A 27,605-nucleotide genomic window follows, 5' to 3' on the forward strand; every position below is an offset into this window, starting at 1 on the left:
ATTTCTGGTTTTTGTTTACTCCACAAAGTTGCCCTTTAAACAGCATCTAGATACAAATACATAGGACATTGAGCTGTCTCATCCCTATTTTTCTTCAATCCATCTGAGTTGGAAGTGAAAAATTAAAATATTTATACTGCCCACCATTTACTGACTACAGAGGAACAGGGGAAGAGTCATAAGGCATCTGTAAAGAGTTGTAATTTTAAAAATGGCAAGTTGGAAGAAAACTGGTAAAAATCACACACTCACACTCATGCACACATGGCACGGTACCAGCAGAGAGTATAAACTGAGAGGTGGAAGGCCAGGAGGGCCAGATACTTCACGGAGATCAGAAATTAGAAATGGCTCCATAGTCTGGTGAAGAAAGGGCTTGAATGGTTCTCTAATAGGTTCCAGAACTCCTTTGGTTCCGGAATTCCTCACGGGTCCCAGGTGCCAGCTGCTCCCAGAAGCTCCAAGTCCCTGCCCCTCCCTATCCTGGTCCTGTCATGTGGGTTGTTCTCCATCCTTTGGGGCTCCCCCTCACACCTCTGCAGCATGCACTTGTCCTCCACAACCCTGACCCCCCAGTCTGGTTCCAGAGCCACCTTTTGAGCTGCCTGCTACACCTCTCCTGGTGCACAGACACCCTGCTGGCTTCTCAAAAGCAGCCTAATGCCTGACACAAAGGTCTGCCTCCCTCCTAAGAGAATACTTTCAGGACCTTGGGGTAGGCAGAGAATTCTTAGAGATACACACATCCACATCCATACTAACTGAGAAAAGGAAAAAAATGGATAAATTGGACTTTATTAAAATAAAAAGCTCCTGCTCATACCAAAATACATCCTTAAGGAAATGAAAAGCCCACGCCACCTTCCAGTCCCAAACCTGCTCTTCCTCTAGGATCCTCTAGCTCAGATAACGACCACCACCCCCAGCCCCCAGATCCAAAGCAGGTTTCTCCCTGCCCTCCAACTGGAGACAATTCTATTGTGTCTGCCTCCTGTTACCTGGACCCACAGTCAAAGCCAGATGGAATGCCCTCCTAACTCGTCCTCCTTCTCCACTTTTCTGCTCTGGACTCCCTTGCAACGTTGCTGGGCTTATCTTCCTTAAGCCCATTTCTCCCTCCCCTGCACGGTGAAGCCTAAACTTCTCACCATGACAGGAAGGCCTTTGCTGATCTGACCATCTTCCTTTGCACTCTTATCTCTTCTTATGCTTCCTCCCTAATTCACACACCCTAGTTGCCAGAGCTCTCACTGTTCCCTCAACAACCCAGAAGCTTCATGCCTCCTCTTGGCCCAGTGGTTCTTTCCCTGAAATAACCTTCCTTACGTATCCCTACTAGAATTCTCAAAGGATGCCTCTGCCAGAAAGCTTCCTGGGAATCCCCTAGAAGTTCTCTCACCATCTTTTGTGCTCACCGGACTCTTGGTACCCAGAGCACAGAACAAGCCCCACACTCTGCCTGTCCCCGAGGTCACGGTGAATATTCCAGCCTCCTCCACTAGCCACATGCGCCTCTGGGGCAGGAGCTATGCACATCCAGCACCACCACCGCAGTACTGTGTGTGTTCAGTGATGACTGAATTCAAGTCCATTAACTCCTTCATCTCCTTCCTGGAGTCAACCGGTCCAGCCAACCTACCCATGCTTCAGCATCCCTGGGGCCTCGTGGACAAATGGTCTGGTCTTTCCAGCAAAGCAGAGAGAACATCACCATTATACCTTCTCCATTGTCTGCCTCATAGAAAGTGCTACGAGAATGCTTCTCACAGTTGAGCCAAATAAGCAAGCCATCTTGAGGTGCTCCAGACTCCCAGAGGATTTCTCGGCACTCAATGCCCCTCCCCACCATCCCTGTCAGGGAGACTCCTGGTTCTAGTAGAAGGCCTGCATGCTGTCTATTCTTTGGCAAGCCCACCCCAGGGTCCCCAGACAGGGCTGGTTAGTTGCTCCCATGGCCCTTTTGCTCATATTTCTAAAATGGCCCTACTGGGTTGGAGCATGAGATATTATTCCCTTACCTGCCTACCTCTCTGAGGGCCGGGGGGGTGGGGGGAATCCCAGGATAGGATTCTGGCTTTCCTTCAAATCTGTTTCCTTAGTGTCTAGAAAATTCTGGAATGCGGTAGATACCTAAATAAATAAGATACCTATCTTAAAGCCTAAGTACACAGTATTTGCTCAGTTAAGGTTCGACAAGTCTTTGAAATAATGAATGAAAGATTAGGTGATTAATGAAAAGAAAAGTAGCAATAATAAGGGAGCAGATCTTGGGAGATGGCCACCAAAGCCAGAAGCTGGAACATGAATTCCCAAGCTAAGGAAATGCCCCAGGAAGACGGGAGCAAGTGTCAACCTCTGGGGGGGGGGAGGCGGGGTAGTACTTTGCCACCTCTCCTTTTTTAGCCTCTTCCTGGCCTGGGCCTAGTGTCTGAAGATGAGCACCCCAGTCAGCCTTTCTGGTCTGGGCATATAACACCAGCAGAGGAAAGAGGGATGGTAGAGAAGAGGAAAGGAAAGCTAGCCTCTAGCACCAAACACGTAAATGTTACGGAAGTCTTGATATGGATCCTTATCCGGATACTTTATACGTGTGCTTCTCAAAGAGGCATGCATGTAAGGTCTGAGAATGTACTCAAATATTTAATTTGGAAGTCATGTACAAGGTACTATAGGAGACAAAGGTGCTACAGAGCATGACTCCAGCTCTCCTCCCGGCAAATGATAAACTTCTGGGGTCTCTGGAGTCAGCTACGTCTATCTGTCACATTACAAAGAAGGAAGCTAACATACAGAGAGAAGGACCTTCTCAAAATGGATCAGGAGCAGAGGCTGAGCCCAGACACCAGGCCTCCTGAATCTCGCTCCAACTTTCTTTAAGCCAGTCTCACAATATCAAATGTACAGTTATGAGAAAATGGCAATTTTTGAGGCCTGAAGGCCTCAGGACCAAATAAGGAGAGTGGGGGACCCATCCCGATGGCTGAAAAGGACCCAAACCTGGCAAAGGTGAGTGGCCAGCAGTGGACGGACAGCCATTCTCACAGGTAGGGAGAGGAGGTGGTGGGGCAGGGGGTGGGGGGCAGCTCTAGCCCTCTTATAACCCCATACTTTAGTTTGAGGAGAAGCCATGACTGCAGACCAGGAAGATACTGTTGCAGGTGAGTCATCTGGGTGCAAAACAAGTAGCATGAGATCAGTTCTGCCCCTGGGAACGCTCTACAAGCACATCCGTGTGGCGCTTACCTCCTCATCTAGGGGAAATCTTAGTTTCCTAAGAGTAAAACAGGGATAAAAATAATTCTTAGAGTAATTGCAGACGATATATCTGTCAAATGACAAAAATAATACAATTTAGTAATGAGTTTGATGTCCTTTATTCAAGGAAGAACAATCCACGGATCGGGGAATACAGTGCCTAACAAGCAATAGAGCACTCTTCCGGAGGGATTCTGGGCAGGAGCAAGCTTGACGAACGTTAGGAGACGCAATGCGGAAACAGGGCAGGATTGGCTAGGAAGTGGGGAATTTCCTTATAAGGCTAGCAGGTCCTGTTTGCTAGGGAAAGGTGAGCTGTAGGATTGTGATTGATGCATGTGAGGCTTCTGGGACAAGTGTTTCCCAGAAGCTCAGGTGGACTTAGCTTTAGCTTCCTGACCTGGGCTGGGCCCCTGGACCAGACTCAATTTTGCGGAGTTCCCAGCATATGAATTCATTTGATCGCATCTTAGCTCTGGGGTGAAAGTGAATGCTCTTGGCACAGTGCTGGGCATGAAATAGGTGCTCAGTAAAGTCCGACCCCCTTTTGCCTGGTTTGAGGGTTGCTGTGGCCAGCCCTGCCACTTGCTTTCTCACCACTAAAAAGTGGGGGTTGTTCTAAGAGGTCTTTTCTGTGCCCCCAGATGAAGTGAACGCTCCAGTGTGCAAATGGTTCACCCACTTAGGAGACAACAGGAGCCTCTAGGATGGCAATTTCATAGCCTATCCTAAAGGCCAGCCCTAGAAGTCACTCTGATTACAGGCTGTCATGGGAATACCTTTAAAAACATGTTCAGCCTTTTGGTGAAGTACTCTTGTCATTCCTGCCCCAAATGGCATCGCCTCCTTGAAGGGAGATGTTATTTTTGAGGCTGTCCTACAAAAGTTCAGGTTGTCATTAATTTATATATGGTGGATTAGTGAGGAATGCCTGCTGGTCACAATACCCTAAAACTGCTATCCACATACTTTGCTAATAATTTGGTTTTAGTCCTTAATGGTCTACTTTGCATTGCCATGTCTCATGTCTCCTATACTAAAGCCCAGGGGATCACACCTAATTCATCTCCTTATTCCTAAAGCCCCCAGCACAATGGCACCCTACTTAGTAGGTGCTCAGTTATTGCTTATTAAATGGAAAATAGCACAGCAGGAGATGACCCTCTGGACACTCACAGGCTGTTCTTCCCAGGATGGACAGGAAACACAGTCTGTTGAGACTGCAGGGTTATAAAGTAAGAGGAAGCAACATTTGCTCGGCTCATAGAAGCAGCAGCACAAATGGCCAATAACCATATGAAAAGATGTCCAGCCTCACTTAGTATCTGGGAAATGCCAATTAAAATCATAATAAGATACTATTTTTCCCACCCATTAGATTAGGAAAATATTGATGTTGGCAATGGTGGAAGTCTTCTCATACCCTGTTTATGGAGCATAAATTGGTGCTTGCCCTTTTTGGAGAGCCATTTGGCAGATTTGAGAAAATGCAAAATACACATTCCCTTCAACCTAGCATTTCTCTTTCTAGGGGTCTTAGAGAAACAGATACACAAAGAGCCGTGACCAAGGATGTTCACCGCCGCAGTGCTCACTTAAACAACATGAATGCCCCCCACTCAGAGAACGTTTAAGTAAAATCATGGTAATCCATATGGTGGGATAGAACCATAATTACATGGCTAGATTGTTGATACTTATCGTAAGTGAAAAAACCAAGCTGTAAAATGAAACTACAATGTGGTTCCCTTTATGTAAAAAAGGAAAAGAAACAAAGGCATCTGTGAAACAAAATTATATATTTATACACACAGAGATAGAAAAAAATCATGTCATGTATGCACCAAACTAACAACACTGGGCACCTCTGCTGCAGGAATTAAAATCATGGGGGAGGGATGAGGTTTTTTTTTAACAAGAATGTATCTGTGTAATACTGGTATCATTTAAAATCATTTAAATCATCCGGTTCCTGTTATATGCTAGCCCTGCACCAGGAGCTTATTATTTTTTTCCTAAAGACTACTTATTTATTTGACACAGAGAGAGAAAGATTACAAGCAGGGGGAGCGACAGACAGAGCGAGAGAGAGAAGCAGGCTCCCCTCGGAGCAGGGAGCCCCATGCAGGGCTCGGTCCTAGGATCCAGGGATCATGACCCGAGCCAAAGGCAGACGCTTAACTGACGGAGCCACCCAGACGCCCACAGTAGGAGCTTTAGATATTAAGAATTACTTTATTAACCCACACAATTCTGAGATTAGAATTATTTATTCATTCAGCAAACCTTTACCCAGTCCTTCCTGAATGCCAGCCCTGGGGCCAGAGGTGCCCAGAGTGCCTGCATCTACCAAGCTCAGGTTGGGGAGAGGCAGAAAGCAAGCACTGGCAAGTGCTGCCCTCATGGACATGAGACCCGCCTGGAGTGTCCAGCGTAGCCAAAACCATCTGTAGCCAAGGGACCTCAGGTCGGTAGGGTTAAAAGTGATGCTGAAGTTCCCACATCTGGTAAGTCGCCAAGCAGCATTTGAGCTCACCTCCAAAGGTACCCTTCCCTTTAGGAATAGGCAAGCTTTGCTACCTGTAGGGCAGCCTAGAAGCGGGGATTGCAGGGGGTGGGGTGGGGTGCTGCCTGATGTAGGAGGGGAAGGAGGCAAGAGACTAGACTTGAATCACAGATAATTTGTTATCATCACTAGTGAATATGTATGAAGCATCCAATAAGTGTAAGGACGCATGAGTCCCTCCCTTCAGGATGGGAGCCAGGAAAAAGACCAGATCCTAGATCAGCAGGACATAGTATCCTTGCCTTGACATAACGTAGAACTGAGCTGGGGTGAAGAGACTATTGAAAGAGCCATAACATCCATCACTCAGCTACAAGTGAGTCCTAAAACCATACGCAGTGGTATACATTGGAAGCCCACAGCCCCTCCGGCTGGATGACTAGCCCCCTGCACCCCCTCTGCCTCCACAGCAGCAAGAACCAATGAAATAACACATGTGAGAAGCCCCTGCTAAGCCCAAAGTACTCCCTTGGGTTTTTCTGTTCCGTTAATTATTAGAAAGAGGAACCTAAGACTTGCCCTCCTCTGGGAGGAGGAATTGCCTCCTGTCTGTCCTCCTCACTGGCGGGGTCTGGGCTGATTTGGGCTCAAGCACGGCAGAGGAGCACAGGGCGGAGAGGAGTCAGGGCACCACCTTACCCATGGGAACCCACCCACATGGGTCCCCTGGCCCCGTGCTCTTCTCCAGGTATGCCTGTCAGCACCTCTGGAAAAAACCATATGTAGACCAAGGGCTTGGGGCCTCAAGGCAGAAATCCCAGGGTTGAGCTCTCTGAGGAGGTGTCCTACTTCACCAGCCTCTCAACTGCTTGGCCAACCTGCAGCCATTTGTGGAGTCTATTCTTCCTACCCAGTATTGTGATGAGGGGAAGACACAAGTAACACATAAGAAATAGTGGAAAACATACCCTATGCGATATCACTGAGTGCTAAACCCAAAAATAGTGATAGTAAGGGCTGTGGAGTGCAGAGAAGAGGTTAGTGTGAACTGGAGAAATCTTGGGGAGCCTCATGGACTCACTCCTGAAGAGTAGATAAAGGAAAGATCAGTGGGAAGAAAGGGAGGGAGGAAGGAAGGCGCATGGCAAATATAAAGGGAGGACTGGTCCCTCTTAGAGGCCCTTTCTCTCAGAGGACAGTGGTGAAACCGGGTGGGGTGAGGTCACAGTGAGGGTTGACGCCTTGAGAAACAGAGGATTTCTGACACCATGAGGGAGATGATGCAGGGGCCACTGCAGGTTGTATAGCAGGGCCTGGTCATGATTCAAGCAGAGCTTAGTCCTTAAAAGTAGTAGTGAGGACGTGAAGGGAATATGTGAGGGAACAGACAGAAGACAACAGCTTCCCACTTCCAGCCGGAATTCCCACATCAGCCTCAGGGAAGGAGCAAATCTCGCCTTTTCCTCAACCAATTACTTTAAATTTCATGATATCACTTTTGTGATATTCTAAGCCTTCTTAACATTTTTTTTCCTGGGGGAGGAAAACCTGGGGAGGTATGTAGTATCAGCTGGAAAAGTAAAGAGTAAATCTCACTCAATAACTGGACTGACAAGGATGTCCTGGCAAAAGGAAATTTAGCTGAGGGAGTATTCTGAGGGAAGCAGGCCACACAGGTGGGGCATGTAGACCAGGGAAGGAGCAGGTGCAGACTGGAGTCTGCTGAAAGCCCCAAGACAGGACAACACAGTCCTCAGGCCCCACATCCTGTGCTTTACCACCAACTTCTGTTCCTGATCCTGAAAGGCCATGCTGCCTTATACCCCAGAGCCTTTGCACGTGCTGTACATCTCCTTCTGCAATGCCTTTCCTTCCCTTTCCCTAAATTATAGTTCATCCTTTAAAAGCCAAAAACCACCTCTTGTTGATGCATGGATGATCTTGGCAGAATTGATCTAAACCCCTTTGGGTGATACTCTTCCCAAGGTGCCCCAAACCCTCTATCCTATCTTGGGATAATTAGGAATCCTCTAGGTTTCCAGTACCCTCAGTATTTCACACAGTGCTCAGATATGGAGGGTTCTGGTCGCCCAAAAACAGTGCCCTGCAAGAAGTTTTAAAAGCAGGTGCTGCATTTTGAGGTTAGGAAATGCTGGCTGGGCCTTTAAGTGACACTGCCTAGGAAAGAGCTGAAACTGTATGTAGTTCTAGGAGGGGTGGTGTCTTTTTGGGAGGGCAAGTAGTAGGATCTAAGAGGGCACATAAGTGGGAAGGGGATCAAGAGTGGGGGCTGGGGATGCCATCATCAAGGGACAGAGAAGGATGCTGAGCAGATACAGTTGGAGGAAATGGGAAAAAAATCCCAGGGCTGAGGTCAGGAAGGCCAAGGGAGGCAGTATCAGAAGAAAAGGTCGAATGTCAGGGAACGAGGTGAGGTTGCCAGAGGAGGAAGTGTTTCTTTACCTCTGGTAAGCCACTAGGAAGAGAGGCCTGCTGGTGATAGTTACTACCCTTTGGTCTGAAGGGAACCTGGCAGGCTTGAGAGCTACCTGTGTCTCCCCAACATTCTCAATACCTGCAGCTAGCTCTCCTCTAGACTTCTGGCCCAGCCCAAGGCAGGTGGGTGCCTCACTGCGGCCAGGCCTTGGCGGGCAATAGAAAGCCTGAATGGGACCCGAACCTGTGGCCAGCGCAGAAGCACAGCGCCTGCCCCCTAGTCTGAGAGTGAGGGGATCAGCAGTGCTGAAACCCACACTGGAAATCACGGAATTTCATATGGACATCTTTAGTTATAGAATACAAATAAGGAAGGAACAGTTTTACTGGCAAAAAGTATACTGGTTTTTGTTATTGCTATTGTTCTTTTAAGTAAGCTCTACACCCACCCAATGTGGGGCTTGAACTCATGACCTGGAGATCAAGAGTCTCCTGCCTGACCAACGGAGCCAGCTAGGCACCCCAGAAAATATATTTTGGGGGCAGGGGCAGGTCTCTACACCTCAAATCACATATACCTAAAACATTTTAAATTAAATCAATGTTGAAAGTTTTCCTGTTAATGCTCATTGATTACCTTTATTGGCTGGGAGTGGAGAAGCAGATGCCAAAGGTTTAAAATTTACTAGAAAAGTTTTTGATGATGGTTGAAGCTCGGGGACAGGCACATGGGGGTTTGTTCAGCACACTATGCTCTCTACTTCTGTGTATGCTACAAGAGGCCCATGATAAAGTCTTTTTAAATTCTAGTAGAAAACTTAAAATTGAGAAAATGCACCTGCTACCTTAATTTTTCCTGCAAGTTGAGAGAAGATCCCCTTTTCTATTGCAGCTGAGGGCAGGCTTCCATCATACTTCTTCAAGGGAGCATAGTTTTAGAACCACAGAATTTATAAATTTTCCAGGTCTAAAAGTCACTAAGCCTAAGCTTTTGGCCCCAGGGCTAAGGGAGAACAGGAAAATGCAAAGCCCCCCCTGCTGGCCGCCGAGGACTGATGAGTGGGCAACCGACCAGATGGCAAGAATAGCCCCGGTTCCTGAATTTCACCCCAAGACCACACTTCGTGCTCAGGGTCAAGTGCCTCTCTTCTCCTGGACCTGGACCTTCGACAGGCTGCCTCTTTCAGGGGAGAGAAGTTCCTGCCTTCCTGGATCCCAAAGGAACTAGAAGCAATCAAGTAGCCAAACGCGTACCTTGTTCTGAACTTTTTCTAGAACAAGCTCTCACACAATGTAAACCTTCCTTTGTAGACCTGGGGTGAACGCCCCAGGTGGTGGCAAGTAGCACCATTTCTGCTCCCTTCCTGGTGCCAGAGGTCAAGTGCCTTCTCTCTATGGTCAGACAGGAGAACAGCCCCACAAACCGGGCTTGAGGGGCTGCCGGGCTCCTTGGTCTTTCAGTCTCCACAGCCTCACCTCCCATCACTGCTGTAGCCTGCCATGGCCTGGCTTCACCCCCATGGAAGCTTCTCTTAGGAAAATCACCAGTTACCTCCAGGTTGTCAGAGGCAATGGGCCTGCCTCTCTGGCCCTGAAGTCCTCTCTACATGGCCCATAGCTGCTGGGGTTTCTGTGGATGTGATTCTGGGACTTGGTCTCTTCTCTCTCCCTGTCCTGAGGTGAGCTCATCCGTTACCCTGGACTTAAACACCAGTTTCTGCTCTTGACATCCTCTGACCTTTGCATCTGCAGCCCGGACTTCCAAACCCCCCAGGCTCCAGGCACCTCAGCGTCTCAGACTGAACTTGTAATTCCCACCAGTCCCAAACCTGTGCCTCCACTAGCCGAATTCCCCACCTGAGGACATGGCACACAATCATCATCGGGGGTTCAGGTGAGACCCCTCAGAGGTGTCCCTGAGTCACTTGCATTTCCTCCCCTGCCTCACCCCTCCGATCCCTCAGCAAGCCCTACTGACTCTATCTCTAAATACATCCTGAATCTACCCTGTCTCCATTGCTGCCCCTTTAATCCCCTGCATAGAAACTTTTAATGTACCGAGAATTACACCGTCTTCTGGCCAGGACCTGCAAAACCCCAGGTGGTTGGACCCCTGCCTACCTCCCAGCCTTGTCTGGCCCCACTTTCTCCCTCACTCCTTTCACGCGGGACATACTGGTCTCTCATTTTGCCAAACAAGTCGAGGTCTTGCTTGTGATGTTTCCTCTGCCTAGAACATTCTATACCCCACTTGGCTCCTCATCAGATAGCTTCCATAGGGCTCGTGGGTGGCAGGGGGCGGGGGGGGGGCGGATTGGGGTGGTGGTGGAAGCTTGGTAGTAGAGGGATTTAGTAACAAGAGGCACCAAGGCAGTAGAGACTAATGACCAAGGAGCAACCAGATCAGAGCCAGCTCTTGTTCCTTTAGGTCTCAACTTAAATGCCACCTCCTCCAAGAAGCCTCCCCTAACCACCCCACCTAAAGTAGGCCTCTGTTATCCTCTGTTTCAGCCCAGGCTTTATTTTTCTATCTTTACTTGACTTGTTCTGTCTCCCTCCACTATCAGAATGTCAGCAACACGAGGCCAGGAACTATATACGCACAGAGCCTAGTATGCTACCTGGTATGTGGTAAGTGATCAATAAACATTTGTGGAACAGAAAAAGAAACTGGTCACTGCTTAGGAGTTACACAGTTCCCTGTGAGTGCAAAAGGTTAACCTGAAGGGGACACTGAGGCTCAGCAGGACCTGACAACAGCTCCCAAGGGTGGCTGAAGCTAAGTTCTGGTTCTCCAAATCTGTGGGGCAGGCTGGGGCCCAGGCCAGAAGGCACCTCACCTCCCTTTTCCAGCGTGCCAGCCACTCGTCCCGCTTGCGCTTGCTGATGTAGTAGGGGTCCCCCGCCTGGAAGGTGAGCCGCGGCATGGGCCGCTGGCGGAGGCTGGACTCCCAGCCCAAGCCACCCCGCAGCCGGCCCCGGGAGCCCTAGGACAGAGACGACAGAGAGACAGACTGGCATTAAGATGGGCGCTGACCGTCCCACCGCAAGGTTTGTTCCTCCTGCGGGGAAACTGAGGAGGCACTCACCTCAAACACAACACAGGAGCTTTGACTCCTGGCCAGAGAGGTCAACCCTGCAAGTGCTGGGCAAGCCCCTGTTCGGGCTGGAGAAGTGAGCCACAGGGGTGAGGGGGCACATGGACGTGACCCAGGAGGGGGGGTGCCTGGTCTCAGAGCGGGACCAGCTGGCTGCCTTGTTGGGAGGACTTCTAACCTCCACACCCATCTCCTTTCCTCCTTACAGGGGGACGTGTAAAGAAGGGGGCGGGGCCGCCTCAAGATCCCCTCACACACAGTCGCCACAGGTGGTCAGAGGTGGCTTTCTTCTCCTAGAATCAGGATCCACAGAGCCCCTGGGGGTTGAGGAAAAACACTTGCCTCCATTTTCATGGATTCGATGTTGGTCTCCTTCTGTTCTTTGCCTGTGGAGAGGGAAGAACAAAGGGACTATGGACAGAGTTACAGGAGTGGCTCAGAGGCCCCCTCTTGTGCCTGGGGTCCCTGCCGCAGGGACAGGGGTCCTTCAACCATTCAGGTGTTCACAGGTCAAATGGGACGGCCCACCATGTGCTAGGCACCACGCTGGCCCCAAGGACTCAGAGTGTGGCCTTGAGCAGAGAAGGAACTGTGGCAGGTTTGGAGACCCAAATCCGAAGGAACAACAGAAAAGCCAGGACCATGGTTTCCGGACCACTGACTCTGTCTCAGGCACACAAAAGGGGTCGTCTAGAAACAGCTCCCTTCCTAGAGGAGGGGGCCAGACTGCAAAGCCTCCCCCTGCCCTGGAAGTGAGCTCAATGCTTCTATGGAGTGAGGCAAAGATATCCTGGGGGGGGGGAGGGGGCAATGGGATACAGAGCCACTGGAACAAGACTGGCGAAGCAACTTGGTTTCTGAGACTCAGTTTCCTTATTTGGAAAATCATGATGCTGGAGATGATTTCTAGGGTCCTTCTGCAGTTCTCAATACTGTGGTTTCTGTTACTGTTATTAACATCTGCCTCTGTAACCCTATTCCCCACCCCATTCTCAGGTCTCTGAACCTTCATTCTAAAAGACTTGGAGTCCAGGTGTTTCCGTGTGACCTTGGTCACTTCTCCTTGCCTGTTTTCTTACTGAACCAACATAGCCAACTGTTCTAAAATCTTTAGGTTACTGAGAACATTGAGTGCCTGGAGCCGGGCTTGGCATATAGTACGTGTTCAATAAATATTAGTTTGGATCCCTTTCCCTGAGGTGTTTCCTTGGTCCTGTCTCTTGCAGCTCCTCAGCTGGGCCCAGATTCCAGTACCTGGAAGGAAAGGCTCCCCTGGGGGCAGAAGCCCCAGAAGTCCTGTCTATAGGAGGGTCTCATCTCATCCTCTCCCTGTTCCTGTCTAGGCCTCATGCGGGAGGGTAGCTACACTCCTCCAGAACATCCCTGCGCTCCTCCGTGGTCCTCTCAGGTCCTCCCCCAGATGCCCTCCCCAGGTCCAGCACACCCTTGCAGGCCAGCAGGCCCTGGCTGAGGGGCTGGGTTAACTATGCCCTCCAGAGCTTCCTGCGGGGTCGGGGTCGGGTCGGGGTCGGGGAGGACGGTGAGCTCTCCTCTCACCTGGGCCCCTGAAAGTCAAGAGTACTGAGCTTGGGCCCAAAGCAGGAAGGTCACTGAGGCTGGCTCCTGGTAGTTGGGGTGGGGGAGCCCAAAACGGAAAAAAACAGCCCCTACTTCATCTCCTGGCTCTGAAGCGGAAACCAGACACAGCACCGAAGGCCTCCGAAGGCCCCGGGGAGGAAGTTTCTTTCCCTCTCCGTCGCTAGAGGAGACCTGGGGCTCGGTGCGCGTGCCCCGGGGGAGGGGCACCCCGGTGACGGCGCCCCGCTCCTGTGCCCCCGGGGGCGGGGGCGGGGGCGGGGGCGGGGCGCGGGGCCAGGCTCCAGGGCGGGGCCGCGCGCCCTGGGGCGCACGGGGCCGGGGCGGGGCCGGAGTCGGGGCACCCCCGAGGGGCGCGGGGCGCGGGGAGGAAGCGCCGGTGCGCGTCTGGCCATCGCGGGCGCGGCGGAACCGGGTGCTCGCCCACGCGGCACACGACAGGCTTCTAAGGTATGTCTCACCCGGGCTTTCTGGCGCTTCCTCCGGGCTTCCGCTCGGCACAGCCGGCTCCCCCGACTTTTTCTCGGGCTCCCTGGGGCCGGGTGCCCCCTCCCGCCGCCGGGGTACCCCTCCTCTCAGACCTGCCCGTTGTCCCGGCGAGGCTTCGGACTGCCGGTAGGGGGCGCCCGCCCTCGGCCCGGGGTCCCTGGGACCTCTCCGCGTTTCCCATGGGGGCCCCTCCGTGGCATCTCATTAGGGGGAATCCTCCATTCATTCGAATGAAGGAAAATCAGGGTTGATGGGAACCGTAGAGAAGATGGAGCGCCTGTCTGGCCCCTAGATTTTGCCAGTGGGGAAACTGAGGCTGAGGACTGGGTATGGAGGGACTTACTGACAGAGCTGAAGCCAGATTTCAGGGCTCCTGAATGCCAAGCCCGCTCACTTTACCCTCCACCACCTTCATGTTCTCCCCTTCCCCGTTCCCTGGCCCCCGTGCTCCCCCAAACAGAATTACTTTTCCTTGTGCAGTTTCCAACTGGCTGCTTTCTGGAATTCTTTCCCTGACAGATTCTGCACATGCCCACTGAGTGATATCACACACACACACACACACACACACACACACACACACACACACACACTTTTCAGCCTGGCCCAGCAAAACAACAAACTGGGCTGCCTCAGAATACAGCACTTGTTCTGAGTCAGGGGGGGTCAGCTGCTCTCTCAACACTCCCTCTGCAGTCCATCTGCTCCTGGCCCAGACCCAGGGTCACAGGCGGGCCAGGTGGCAGTGTGCCTCCCAGGGTGGCCCTGGCAGGCTCCGACCTGACCCTAGAGTATCTCAGGTCCAGGGGGCAGGAGAGGCCAGGGTGCTTCCAACACTTACCTGTTGGTCTACACCTACACTCACCCCCAGGGCCACCCCAAATTTCCTTTAAAAATAATCCAAATCTCCATGACAAGGCTAAGGCCAGGCTTCCCTCAGAGGGCAGTCACTAGCCCAAAACTGGGTGTTCAATCTGAGCAAAGAAAGGCTTTGTGCTGACCCTAACCTGGTCCTTTACTAGTTGTATAATCTTGGGTAAGTGACTTAACCTTTCTGAACCCTCACTCTCCCCATCTGAAAAATGAGGACAGTAAGAATCTTCCTCACGTGATCACAAAGATTAAACAAGAGAATATGTAACTAAAAAGCAGGGCTTCTTAAACTTTAATATGTATCAAAATCGTGAGATCTCTTTAAAATAGATTTTGATTCCACGGGTCTAGAGTGGGGCCTGAGATTCTGCATTTCTAACTTCCCGAGGTGATACCGGGTAACACTGCTGGTTGGTGGGGCCACTTTGAGTAGTGAGGATACAGGACACTCAACACATAGGCAATATCCAGTAAAAGAAAGCCATATTACCATTGTTTCTATTATAATCATGGCGGCATTAATGCAGGAGTGCAGGAGCGGTCCCAAGGCCACCACCTGCCTATCCAGGTGGCTCTTGTCCTGATTACTCATCATCTCCCCTGCTCCTCCTTGTTTCTCCTGGCTGGACTATCAGGATCTGGGGCACCTATGTGCACAAAAATGCTGCCATAAAGTCCTCTGTTTTTCCTGTATCAGAACTAATGGAAGGGGTTCAGGGAAGATGGATGGGGCTCCCTGAGAGGAGACCTGGAATGAGGGGAACAGAAGGGAGACAGCCAACTTGCTCCCTCTCTGCAGCCTCAGTCTCCTCCCTCCTTGGAACTAAGCAGCTGCGGACGCATTCTGTGTGGCTGACTGTGGGCCAGGCGGCCAAGCCTCCAGTGGACCACGACCCACGGCCCTGGGCAGCACCTCACCGGTGTCAGCATCCAGGCAATGCATGGTGGCCTTTGGGGGTCCCCGCAGCTCTGAGGCCCACCACCATGTCCACTGGCTGATAGGTGTGGCCACACAGGAGCACTCTGAGGCTATCTGTAGGCCAGGGAGGCCGGGAGTGCTTGGCGGCCATACTCAGCACTAAGATTCTGTGGAAGGTCCACCTGGTATGCGAAAATCCCAAACCCAGGAGTCACCTTGACGCCATCTCTCCCCTTTCCCCCGGTGTTCCTGGTCCTTGTCCGCTTCTCTCCACCTCTGCTGCCACCTCATGACAGCCGCCCTCGGCCCCTCAACGCCTGTCGCAGCCCCCTAACTCAGTTTCCAGGCCCCTCTGTTCCATTCCAGGAGCCAGAGCACAGAGTGATTTTTTTCAAAACACAAAGCAGATCATGTCACTCCCCACCCCATCCCCAGCCTCCTGGGGAAGGTGTCCTCACAGGCCTGTCCAGCCCTGTCTGCTCTGCTCTCACACCCTTTTCCCTTGCTCTCTCCACTGCAGACTTGCTGGTTTCTCTCAGGTCTCTCGGTGCCCTGCTCCCTCCTTCCCCAGAGCTTCTGTAATCTGTCTTCACTCCCTCCTACCCCCCCAAAGTGGTGGCCCCCCAGTCATCCTCCAGCTTTCGGGGAACAGACCGGGCTGGCTGGGCTCTCCCTGTCACAGTTCCTCAGAGAACTTTGTTTATTTTCTCTTAGAGAACCTATCTCCCTGTATAATCACATGCTTCTCAGTGTGACTTTCTCGTCAACGGCTGTCTCTCCAGCCGACTGTGAGGTCCTTGAAGGCAAGAACCAGGATTTTGTGCATGAGGGCTTCCCCAGCTCCTGGCACAGATCCTGACACACACACACCAAATGGATGTCTGAGAGACACCTACTCACTGACTTGAAGTAGGAACTCAAGAACAAATAGAAACGGAGACAGGGAAATCCCAAAGTGAAAGCAAACCTTCAAGGGTTAAGGGCGGCCTTAGAGCAATGGCTCCATCCCACCAGATGGGAAGGACTGCAGCTCAGTGCCAGCCAGTGGTGGGGTCCCAGGAATCCGGGGATCAGCCGTGGGCATGCCCAGCTGGGAGAAGCAGCACATTTGGGGGAGGTGGGGGCGGTGGGGACTGATGGGTTCCCAGGTTCCGCTCTGGAACACCCAGTCTTCTTAATGGGAGGGATGGTGCCTTTGCTTCCTTTCCTCCTGGATTTCCCTCCAGCCCAGTGTCGGGACAAACTCACAAGACACTCAGGTGAGGCCAGGAGCCCTGGGCAGTTCCAGGCTGGCCTGTCCTGAGCCCCACTGCAGAATAAAAGGGGACAGTGGAAGGGCATAAAAACTTTGAAGCCAGAGACCAAGACGGAATGCATCCTGGATGTACCCCTTATGGGCTTGGGGGCCCTGGGCAAGTCACTGCATCTCGCTAAGTGGCAGGGGTTTTTTTCTGCCTTAAAATGGGGATAATACCTCTTGAAGAAGACTGTTTGGAGTACCAAAACGACGAATACAGAGTACCTCAGAAAGCGCTTTGTGCATAGTGGGAACATCATAAAAATATTAGTTGAATAATTAATGAGTGAAAGATATATATATATATATCTTTATATTTGGAAATTTCTTCTCTGGAAATGCTCTCAATCCTGCAGGAATATTGGGTTTGGAGCCATATAAAATAAGTTATGCCAATTAATCAATTTACTCATTCCATAATACACACTTGGAAGGAAGACTTTTTGAATTAAAACGCACATATGCAAAACAACCTGGCAGGGCCCCGGGAGGATCAAATGTGATAATATATGAGAAAGCGCTCTGTAAACTGTGAAGCCCTGTACAAATGCTAGTTGTCCTCATTACTAACATGTTTACAGCTCAGTTGGCCCTGAAATCACTGGCTTAACCTGAAAGAGAAAAGTAGGCAATTTTCCAGGACGCCAGGGCAAGGCCAGAAAGTCTGGGGAGGAAGGGGCCTGGGCCGAGCAGCTCACTGGCCACCCCCATCCACTCCGCCCCCACCCCACTCCGTCACATCCACATTTGAGTTGAACCCATGGTGGGTTCAAGACGTCTGTGCCTGGGAAGGCTCCTGGACTTTTAACACCTCGGAGGGCATCCTGGAACACTCAGGCAAAGGGTTACAGACACAACAATCCCTGAGAGCTGTGGGTCTTATAAAAGAGGAAGCAGGCCTGGTGAGGGCTGAGGGAAACTGAGGCACACAACCAGCCTACAGAGAGGTTGGGTGGGGGGAAGAGCCATCACCCCAGTCCTGCAACTGTTGGCATTCTATAAACCCACTGTTGCCAGATCTAGCTTTTTTTTTTCCTCACGAGAAGCCAAAACTCCAGATTTTTATGTGAAATTTCTTGATTTTTAAATACTGGCAACTAATTTTTTAAAATGTCTAAAACACTACATGGGCCAAATAAAACATGTGTGCAGGCTGCATCCAGCCAGCAGCCTCCAGGGTACAGCCTTGGCAAGTAGACCTCCTGGGACCTGTTGGCCCCAAGTCTCTAACCCTTGGGGGGGATCCTGGGGAGCCCAGAAGAGGCTTCCCCTAGTGCCCAGGACTCACTCTCTTCTGTGGGGGCTCCTCGGCCATCCTTGGGGGTGCAGCAGCCATTCTCCACGGCTCTGGAAGCTTCAGGTGGGGTCTCAGCCGCTCCCTCTCCCTCTGCTGGGGCCCCGCCCTTCTGCCCTCCAGCAGGGCTCCCCTCCTCTGGCTGGGGCTCACTCCGCTTCTCCAAGTCCCCATTGGGTAACAGCTCTGAGGGGCCTGAGTCCTGGGCCATGGACGGGGACTTGGAGGTCACTGCGGAATCCTTTGGCGTGTCACTGCTTTCCACCTGGAAAGATGAAGAAACAGAAGGGGAGGATTAGACCTGTGGTCTTGCGCCACTTTTGGATCACTAACCCTTCTGAAATTCTGGTGAAAGTCATGCACCCTTTGTCCAGAAAACCATGTTCACACAGGCATCCACGTAAGCAAATATACTCACAATTTTGCTCTCAGTTTCAAGGGATTCATGGGCCTGACTCCCTGCAGTCAAGGGATTTGTGGCCTCCCGTGTAAGAAGCAGAAGAATCCAGGCATGTCTACCTGGTTTCACTGCCCAAGCGACACCCCACCAAAGCCGCCACCCCTACTCCCTGAGGTGACATAGGACTCCCAAGCCTACTCTGCAGCCCCTATTAAAAACAAACATTCTGCTATTCATGAGTGAAAAAAAATACATATATCTATGTAAGTAAAAACAAACATTCTGGAGCACCTGGCTGGCTCAGTCAGTAGAGCATGCGACTCTTGATCTCAGGGTTGGAGTTCAAGTCTCCCACTGGGCCTAAAGCTTACTTAAAAAAAAATCAATCAGGGGGTCCCTGGGTGGCTCAGCAGTTTAGTGCCTGCCTTTGGCTCAGGGCGTGATCCTGGAGACCCGGGATCAAGTCTCACACGTTGGGTTCCCTGCGGGGTGCCTGCTTCCTCCCTGCCTGTGTCTCTGCCTCTTTCTCTCTGTGTCTCCCATGAATAAATAAATGAAATCTTAAAAAATAAAATAAAAAATAAAAAAATCAATCAATCAAATAAAATATCAAAGATTTTTTTTAAAAGACAAACATTTCGGGCAGCCCAGGTGGCTCAGCGGTTTAGCACCTCCTTCAGCCCCGGGCGTGATCCTGGAGACCCAGGATCGAGTCCCATGTCAGGCTCCCTGCATGGAGCCTGCTTCTCCCTCTGCCTGTGTCTCTCCCTCCCTCTCTCTCTCTCATGAATAAATAAATACAATCTTAAAAAAAAAAAAAAGACAAACATTCCTCACACTATCCCTCCTTCAGATCAGGACCCCTCCTCAGAAGATTCTAGTGCCACCCATCAGTTCTGGTAACCTTGGGCTGCTCTGGCTTCTGCCAAATCCCTCTGGCTTTCCTTTTGGCTTCCCCCAAGGCCCAGACCCAGATAGTGACTAGCTGCCAACTGGAGCACAAGGCTCAGTGGGGGCCTCCCAAATATGCTGGGGCCCCAAAGCCCAGCACAAGTCTTTCCCTCAGCTCTGGACCCCACGTGCTCTGGACCCCATGTGCACCCCAACCCCTCACGAGCCACAGCCCTCACGAGCAGTTTGCAACCTCTGCAGTAAGCCGGCAGGGCCGGTGGTCTCACGTTCCCCTTCCAAAAGGAAACGTATCCCTTCATCCCCAAGAGTCTAAGAACTGAACTTGCTACTACAGTTCCAGGTAATAAGAATCACATCAAGGGTAATCATAACTGTGCTTTGTAAAGGTCACTCCCTCTCACCATTACCCCCGTCGACCCATCACCCTCCCTGAGGAGGCTCTCAGAGAATTCTAGGACTTGCTCGAGGCAGCACACTTTGAAGGACAGAGTGAGGGCATGAGAGCCTGGTGAGTACTTTGTCCTTGGCCCTGCAGGGGCAAGCAGGCTAGGGCACCTCAGAGGGAATGGAGGTGTCCTCTTGGGGCAGAAGAGGCAAGTATCCCCTGTGCTCAGTGCCCTGCCACGCCCATGGGCACAAGGCTGCCCTCGGCAGTCCTGCCCAGCTCCATCCCCAGAATGCCTGTGGGAAGGGCAAACACGCTGCTAGCCTGCCACCCCTAAGTCTTTTTTTCCTCCTGTTTATAAAAGTCAGACACATACAAACATCCAAACCACATAAAAATGAGTCGTTGTAAAAGGTTAAGGCTCCTTTTTCAATCCCCTACCTCCAAAATCACAGGTAAACCCTTAACAGTTTGGTGAGTATCCTTTCTAGACTTTGTTTCTATGCATCAACGATCGTGTGTGAGTTACATGTTTACACACATGGATTCACACACACAGCCAGATCCAGAATTTTTTTTCCCTAATAGGGTATCTTACTACTCAGTGTTCTATAACTTGCTTTTTCACTTACCAAGCATAGTGGGCATCTCTCCATACCCGTGCATATGGATCTGTCTCCTATTTCACAGCTGCTCAACATTCTATTGAATGGATGCTCCATAATTTATTCAAACAGTTCCCTAATTGTGGGCCTTTGGGCCGATTTGCTTTTTGCTGCAGCGAACCCCCTGCACTTACAGTTCTATGTGCCTGTGTATGTCTAAATCAGAGTCCCAGAAGTGGGCTGGCTGGTAGAGGCCTGCTTTAAGTGTGAGTAGATTGGCCAAATTCCCTCTAAAGAGTTGTACCACTCAAGTGCACCCTGACAGCCTGAGAGTGCTGGGCTCCCTCCCCACACAGCCCAACAATCTCCAAGGTTGCTTCTGCTCTAAGGGCTATATCCTCAACTCTGAGCCCAGCTGCTATCTGTCCAAGAACACCCCAGGGTGGCAAATAGGAACAAGGGCCTTGGGGACCAAAAAAAAAAAAATGAAAATAAAAACTAGAGTCTTCCCTGGCCAAGGCTCTAGGCACACAGGGTAGCCTGAAGGCAAGCAGAGGGACTTGCCAAGCTGTTTTCCTGGCTGAGTGGGGTGGCTTGGGGCAGGCCTGCTTCCAGGAAGGGAAGCTCCCATGGAAAGCTGCAAATGTGTGCAGTCCTTGGCAGGTGGGGGTGGGGGTGGGGCTAGAGCAAGAGAAAGAGGAGGCGTCTGGCAGAAACAAGAAGTCCTCTGCTAGCCCAGCCTTGGTCACAGAGGGCTGAAGCCAGCAGAGCCAGGAGGCCAAACACAGGCATGCAAGTGAGCAAGCAGGCCCTGTCTTTCTCCTTAGCCTCCATCCCTGAGTATTGGGCCTGACACACTGTCTAGGACTCAGATGGCCTTTCCTACTTCCCTGATCAAGCCAACAGGGTTCCTTGGCCTAGAATGCCCCTCCCTGGTATAAATCCTCTCGCCTCTAGACAGCCCAGGCAGAGTGGGGCATGCCCAGGCCCCCATAGCCACCCCAATGTTCGGCTGTACCAGGCATCACAGAGCTCTAAATGTGGCACTGCCAGGGAGGTGGGGTGGCGGTCCCCCTGGCCAACTCAGGCTGGGAAATTCAGGTCAGAGCCAAGCTCTTATCATGCCCGTGTCCTTTTGCCTTCTGGCCACATGCTGCCCCACAGACACCTCAAGTTGGGGCAGGTTTCCAGCCCCACAAAGCTACTCAAGACAACTCTGCTGTCACTAACTTCCTGCCTGGGGACCACATGGCCTCCTCTCACCCTGGGACTCACTTCCTGTTGATTGCCAGCTCCATAGCAGAGAGAGCCAGGAGTACCTGCCCTGACACCCATGCTGATCAAGCATCCCTTCCAGGCCCACTCTGGAGGACCCTAGGCTGCAGCAGTGTAAGGCCCACACCCCTTCCAGAGGTGGGTAAATGAGGAGAAGGGAAGTGCTCTCTACAGATCTCCCTCCAGGGTTAGCTCAGCACGCTGAAATCCCCGCCTTGCCCCCCTAGTCCTCACCTCCTCTCTACTCTTCCCAACCAGGCCACCCTCTCTGGTTCTAGATAAGCCTGTGTAGGCCAAAGCTCTGGGATCAGGGGAACTGCTGACTCCCACTCAGGCCAGCCCTTGATCCAACTTAACCCCCAAGAGCCCTCCCACCCTGGGGCACCTGGCTAGCTCAGTACGGGAAAGCATGCAACTCTTGAGCTCCGGGTTGAAACTTCGAACCCCGCATTGGGTATAGAGATTACTTAAAAATAAAATCTTTTTTTTTTTTTTTAAAGGCATACCCCCACCTCTGCCCTGCCCCAGCCAGTAGTGGACCCTCACTGGCTCCCTCTCTGGGGGGCCCAGGCAGCTGAGCAGTTAAATCCACCTATAAGAAACCACTGAGACGAAGGAAGGAGGTTCACAGGCAGATGGCCTGAAGTGGCTGTCTGAATCTCTGAAAGAGGCTGGGGGCACCTGAAAGGGGCACCTTTGATGAGAAGAACAGCCTAATCCACACCTGGAAGCCCCTCGGAGGGCCAGGCCTGCACCCTTCTGCCCCTACCTCCATGCCCTCCTCTCAGCCACCTTCTGTCCCCCATCACCCTTGGCTTGTCCATTCCTGGAGGCAGGGACTTTGCTTTATCAGGCTGGACTCAGCAGGTGCAGGGCACAGGGTGGGCACTCAGTACCCATAACTGATTCCTGAATGCCAAGCCTAGGTTAAGACTCAGAACATCCTGCTCATGTGCATAGACGGAGTTTCAACCTAGCTGCACGTCGCATGTAACTGCTTAAAATTCTGTTTTCATTTGCTTTTATTTGACAGTTGCCTTGAAAGGAGACAGGGCATACCCTGAGATACTCATTTTTCCTTGTGGGGGAAGGGGGAGGGGAAGCAGCAGAAGCCCCTGGTCCTTTTAGAAGCCACCACCAGCAGCTGAAGGTGACAATTTCAACTTCCTCTGCTTCTCACCTGTGGAGCTGAGGGGAGGGAGCAGAGAGGTAGATGAATGGGAATGGCAGGCTGTGCATGCCCCTCTCTCCCCAGGAGGTGGGGCTGAGGAGTCGGGGCAACAGATTTGGGGGCAACAGATTTGGGTAAAGCCATGGCTTATTCCAAGCTGAGGAAGGCAGTGGCTCTCCACTTGGTAATGTGTCTGAGACACCTCTGGAGGTCACACTGGGGTGGGGAGGCCTGCTGGCTTCCAGTGGGTAGGGGTCAGGGATGCTGCCGAAAAGTGTGCAAGAACAGGGCGGAAGCCACAACAAAGAATTATTTGGCCCAAAATGTCAATAATGCTGCTGTTGAAACTCCCCCCACCGCCCCCTGCGCTGAGGGTTGGGGCACTGACCAGAGACTGCCTTCCTCTAAGAACCTTTAAAAAAAAAAAACCTTAAAAAATATTGTGGTAAAATATACATAATATTTACCATTTTAACCATTTCCACATGTACAATTGAGTAGCATTAAGCACGTCCGCGTTGTATGACCAGCACCACCATCCATCTTCAGAACTTTTTAGTCACCCGAGACTGAAATTCTGTCCCCACGAAATATTAACTCCCCATTCCCCCGGCCCCCCGTCACCACTGTTCTACTTTCTGTCTTCTCAGGAACATTTTCAAGTCTTCCTGGCTGTCTCTCTCTCTCACACACACACACACTCACACACACACAGAGAGACACAGGAACACAAACACACACTCACCCCTGGGAGGCATTTGTGCTAGGCCTTGCCCCCAGGCCGCAGGCCTCCCCAGTCCCCTCAGCCCCTCCCCAGTGCAGGAGTGGGGATAAAGTCCACCCCAGTGGTCACGGAACCCCCAGCCCACTGCAGGCACGGCTTGTTTACAGAGCTCTTCACACCCTATCTCATTATAGCACTCCTCTGCTGCACCTCATTATTCATGTGTGTCTCCCTCCCAGACGCATGAGATTTGCTTTACTTATTTTTTTTATTTGTCTCCCTTCCAACCATTCCACCTACAGTTCCCCAGCACAAAGCACAGCACGCAGCATAAATACACGTATACAATTAATAAACGTAATTATCACAATTGTCTTGACGTGGGGTATTACCCTCACTCTTCTGGAGGAAAAAGGCTCCGAGACTTGCCTCCAGTCACACCACCTTCTAAGTGGTAAAGCTTCCAGAATGACCCAGGTACAAGAGAGGCATTGGAAAGCCAGCTCCCCCTTTGGGTTGAGTCTCTGGAAAAACCCAACCTCAAATCCCCAGGGTTCCCAGGAGGAAAAGGAGGCTTTGATGTGCCTAAGCAGGGCCAGGGAAAGGCCGCGGCTGTTTCCCTGGCAGCAGCCACGGCAGCCGGTGGGGAAGTAACCCTCCTCAGTGAACCTGTCCGGGCCCCAGCCCCTGTCCTCCCCCTGCTCTGCTGGAAGTCTGGAGCAGACCCCAGAACTCCCACCCCTCCCTCTCCAGGTGAGGCCTGGCCTTCCAAGGCCGGGCAGAGGGCTGAGGCTCCAAATAAGGAAGTGACTTTTGAGAGGCCGTTTATTAGAATAATAATATTTACACACAAAAAATTAAAACCTGGCAAATAAGAGACGAGGGAAAGGACATAGAGGAGACAAGGCCCAGACACCATGGGCAGAAAAGTCCACTCGCCGGGGGCGGCCGGGGCATGGGGAGCAGCTGCGTGCAGGCTCACCTGGGCCCAGGTGTGGAGGGGGCAGGCCCAGGGCCCGGCCTCTCCTATCGGAAGCCCCTGGAGGTCCGAGCCGGCGTGCGGGGCTGGCTCTGGGCACCTGGCTCGCTCTGCCCTGCCCCGCCCCGCCCCACTGGTGCCAGGGGCTGCGGCTGGAGGGGGCCTTCTCTGCCGCATCCCTGCGCAGCGCTGGGGAAGGAGGCCCAGCGGCCGGCAGATGTGAGGCGGCCCCTCCCATCCCATGTTACCGCCATTGTGCTTTTAAGGCCCTTGGCAGCACTGAGCTCCGTGCCAGCCGGGAACCCTGGCATCCGGCCAGCCTTGGCCTCTTGATTAAAGACACACAGTCACACGCACAGACACACAAGGGGTGCGCCCCCTCCCGGAGACACAGCCCGGGAGATGTGCAGGGATGCGGCAAAGTGACATCAACAAAAACGCGTAAACAGTCCCCCTCTCCTCACAACTGCAGGCCCATCAGCCCCCTGACCGAGCCCTGGATTTTTCCCAGGTTGAGTCTAGCTTCAGGAAACAGCAGGCCAGCCTGTCCCACAAGCACTGGCACTGGGCCCATGCTCCCCCCCTCCCCTCTGCTCCAGGCCTTCCTGCAGCCCCTTCTGCTGGCAGCCCTGGATCTGACTGGCCGGAAGTAGCCTTGAGGCAGGGAGAACAGGAGAGGTCCACCCGGTGCCAACTCCCGAGAGAGGTCCTCAAAGCCTTCCTGCTCGGCTTTCCTAGGGTGAATGGAGTCAGGCTCCAAAAACTTTGGAACTAGGCCTCTGACTCCTCCGATTTCCTTTTCCCTGGTGGAACACCTAAAAGAGCCACCAGGGGGACTAAGGGACAGTAGGACCAGAAGCCAAGGAAGGCCAACTTTGGAAAGCCTGGGCATGCCCTCCGGGCCTCACCATTTCCCTCACCACTTAGGCTGATGAGCTGCCTTCCCTTCCTCCTCCCAGAGATCTCTCTACCATGTGTGCCTGTGTCAGAGATAGACAGACGGACAGACACTAATTCTAGGAGACAACTTCAGGGCCCAGCAGAGCCTTAGAGGTAACACAGTCAGTGCCCCTGCTGGCCATGGCAAGTGGATGCAAGAGTGAACATGCCTGGTGGTGGCCAAGCCACTTGGGGTTCCGCTTCCGGCAGGGACACCTGTCCACCTGGAAGAGGGCCTGGCTGTGCTCTTTGAAGTCAACCTCAAAGGATTTCAGGATGAGCTGGAGGCTCCCTCTAAAAAGCCATTATGTATAGAAGATCCACATATTTAAGTAAATCTCTTTTGAAGTCATTTCTATTTTCAACCTCTACAGTCCATGGCTGGGGTTTGGTAAGAAGGAAACCCACCATGGGAAACGGGGCCTTCTTTTCTATGCTTCACGTACCTTTCTAAAGCTTCAAATGGGTATCTCTTCCCCTCACTGCCGCCACCGCACCCCCATGGGGGTGCACTCCCCCTGCCCCACCCCACAAAGTGATTTCATAGCTTTAATCACATCCCCTCTAGCCTTTGTCTCTCCAGACCGGGGAGCCATAATCTCTCTCGTCTGTCCTCGCTTGGCACCACTGCCTTCCCCTTGATCAAGCTAGCTGCCCTGCTCTGGAGCTTTTCCAGTTGGGTTCTATCTTTCTCGAGGTGGCAGGACCGAAGGGCACCCAATTCTCTAGGCAAGGATGATGAAAGAAAAGCAGCTTTAACAGCTCTGTCCAGATGCAGTGCCGGCGAGTCTCCGCCTCACAGGAGGGGCACAGGTGCAGCTCGGGCTCTACAGAAGCCCACAGAGGCCAGACCCGGGGGAGCACGTGACTTTCTCTGGAGGTGGCCCTGGATTGTGTGAGTCCAGGAAAGGGAACAGGGAGGGCTGAAAAACAACGAGGATTTTTGGAAAAACAACATGGAGATTCTGGGATTTCACTGAGATGCTTCCCCTCTAAGACCAGTTATCTACAGTGGCCTCCACAAGGGCCCCTGCCAAATCTGCTCTCTTCCAGAAGTCTCCATCTCTGACAGTAACACTGACGCCAGCCCTGGGGCCTGTAACATCTTCTTTCTCCCCTGGCTCTCCCTGGTCCGCAGGGGCCGGCAGTAAGGGCCCAGCCAATTCTGTCCCTGGCTGCCTCCCCCTAGCAGGCTCTAGGGGTATTTTCTGGCACCATCTCACCCCACCTGACCCCACCCTCCTATCTCCCCGCATCCTATCGTGCTCAACCCACCATGCTCACAGATGCCAGGGGCCAGCTTCCCAAAACATGACCCCCATCGCTTCACGCCCCCCGACCCCCTCAAAAATCTTCCAGATACACACGTTTTTGAGAGGATAAACACCTCAGGCCGCCGGCAAACACCCTCTCCAACTAAGGTCCAATGTGTTCGTACACGAAGCCCTTAGGCACTCAACCACACCAGTCAGCGCACGGTTCTCCTTTGGCGCACGTTCCTCCCTCCACACCTTTGTTCAGAAATGTTCTGGGTAGGAAAGGCTCCCACTTTTCCCTGGATTTCTAAACATTAACTCCCTTCCCTCCCAGACCCAACCCGAACCCCTTCCCGCCACCCCCACCCCACCCCCGCCAATGTATCTCTGGCACTTGAAGACCAGACCTCTAGCCAGGCTCTCAGGACCGGATGCCACTGGTGAGTGCTGCTTTGACCAATCAGGTGCAGGAATGGGCAGATGAATCCACGGGGCATAGTTACCAGAGAGGTCTCTAACCTCCTAAGATGTGTGACAGATCTGTCTTCCTCACACCTTCAAAAACATGAGCAGAGGGGCGCCTTGCAGGGAGAGGAGCCCTCTGAGGGGGCTGGTGGCTAGGACTGGGAGATATTCTTTCTGAAAGTTTTGTGCATATAAACCAGGGGGCACCTAGTCACTGAATCAAGGTTCCAGGGGTTGGTGAAGGAACCATTCTGACCTGGACACAAAGAGGGGATTTGAGCTCTGTCTTAACCAGGAGACAAGTCAAAAGTTGTATTAGGTTGGCAAATGAGCCAATACTGCAAACTCCCAACAGCTGAGTCAAACTGTCCCCAGCTGGCTTAAGCTGCAGTTGAATGGCTCCCTAACTTCCCAGTTTATACCCCAAGTCTTCTGCTCTGAAGAGGGGGGTGGCTTTGTCCTCTTGAACTCATTTGGGCACTGTGACAGAGGCTTAGCCTCCAACGTGGAGTGAGTAATGCTGGCTTTGGACTGGCCTGGCTGAGCTCAGCCCCTTCTCCCAGCCCCAGCCCCCCTTCCCCCTCCCCCTCCGGGTTATTCTTAGCAAGAGGTGACCTCAGAATGCTCCCACTGAGCAAAAATAACCCTGGAGGAAGTTGGTGGGTATAAATCTTCAATGAATAAATACATATAGCTAGTAAACAGGGTATGGAGCCCCAAAGGGCTGGTCA

At 52.2% G+C, this 27,605-nt stretch overlaps 1 protein-coding gene across 1 annotated transcript in view; it reads right to left on the reverse strand.

Annotated features, from left to right (window-relative positions):
• Positions 1–27,605, reverse strand: part of DNMT3A (DNA methyltransferase 3 alpha) — a 105,401-nt gene that overhangs the window by 32,365 nt on the left and 45,431 nt on the right. The window contains 3 exon segments of the mRNA XM_055327179.1: positions 11,038–11,184; positions 11,638–11,681; positions 17,758–18,028. Coding sequence (XP_055183154.1) covers positions 11,038–11,184; positions 11,638–11,681; positions 17,758–18,028 — 462 coding nt within the window.

The sequence above is a fragment of the Nyctereutes procyonoides genome, unplaced genomic scaffold (assembly GCF_905146905.1).
Source record: "Nyctereutes procyonoides isolate TBG_1078 unplaced genomic scaffold, NYPRO_anot_genome, whole genome shotgun sequence".
Classification (NCBI taxonomy): domain Eukaryota; kingdom Metazoa; phylum Chordata; class Mammalia; order Carnivora; family Canidae; genus Nyctereutes; species Nyctereutes procyonoides.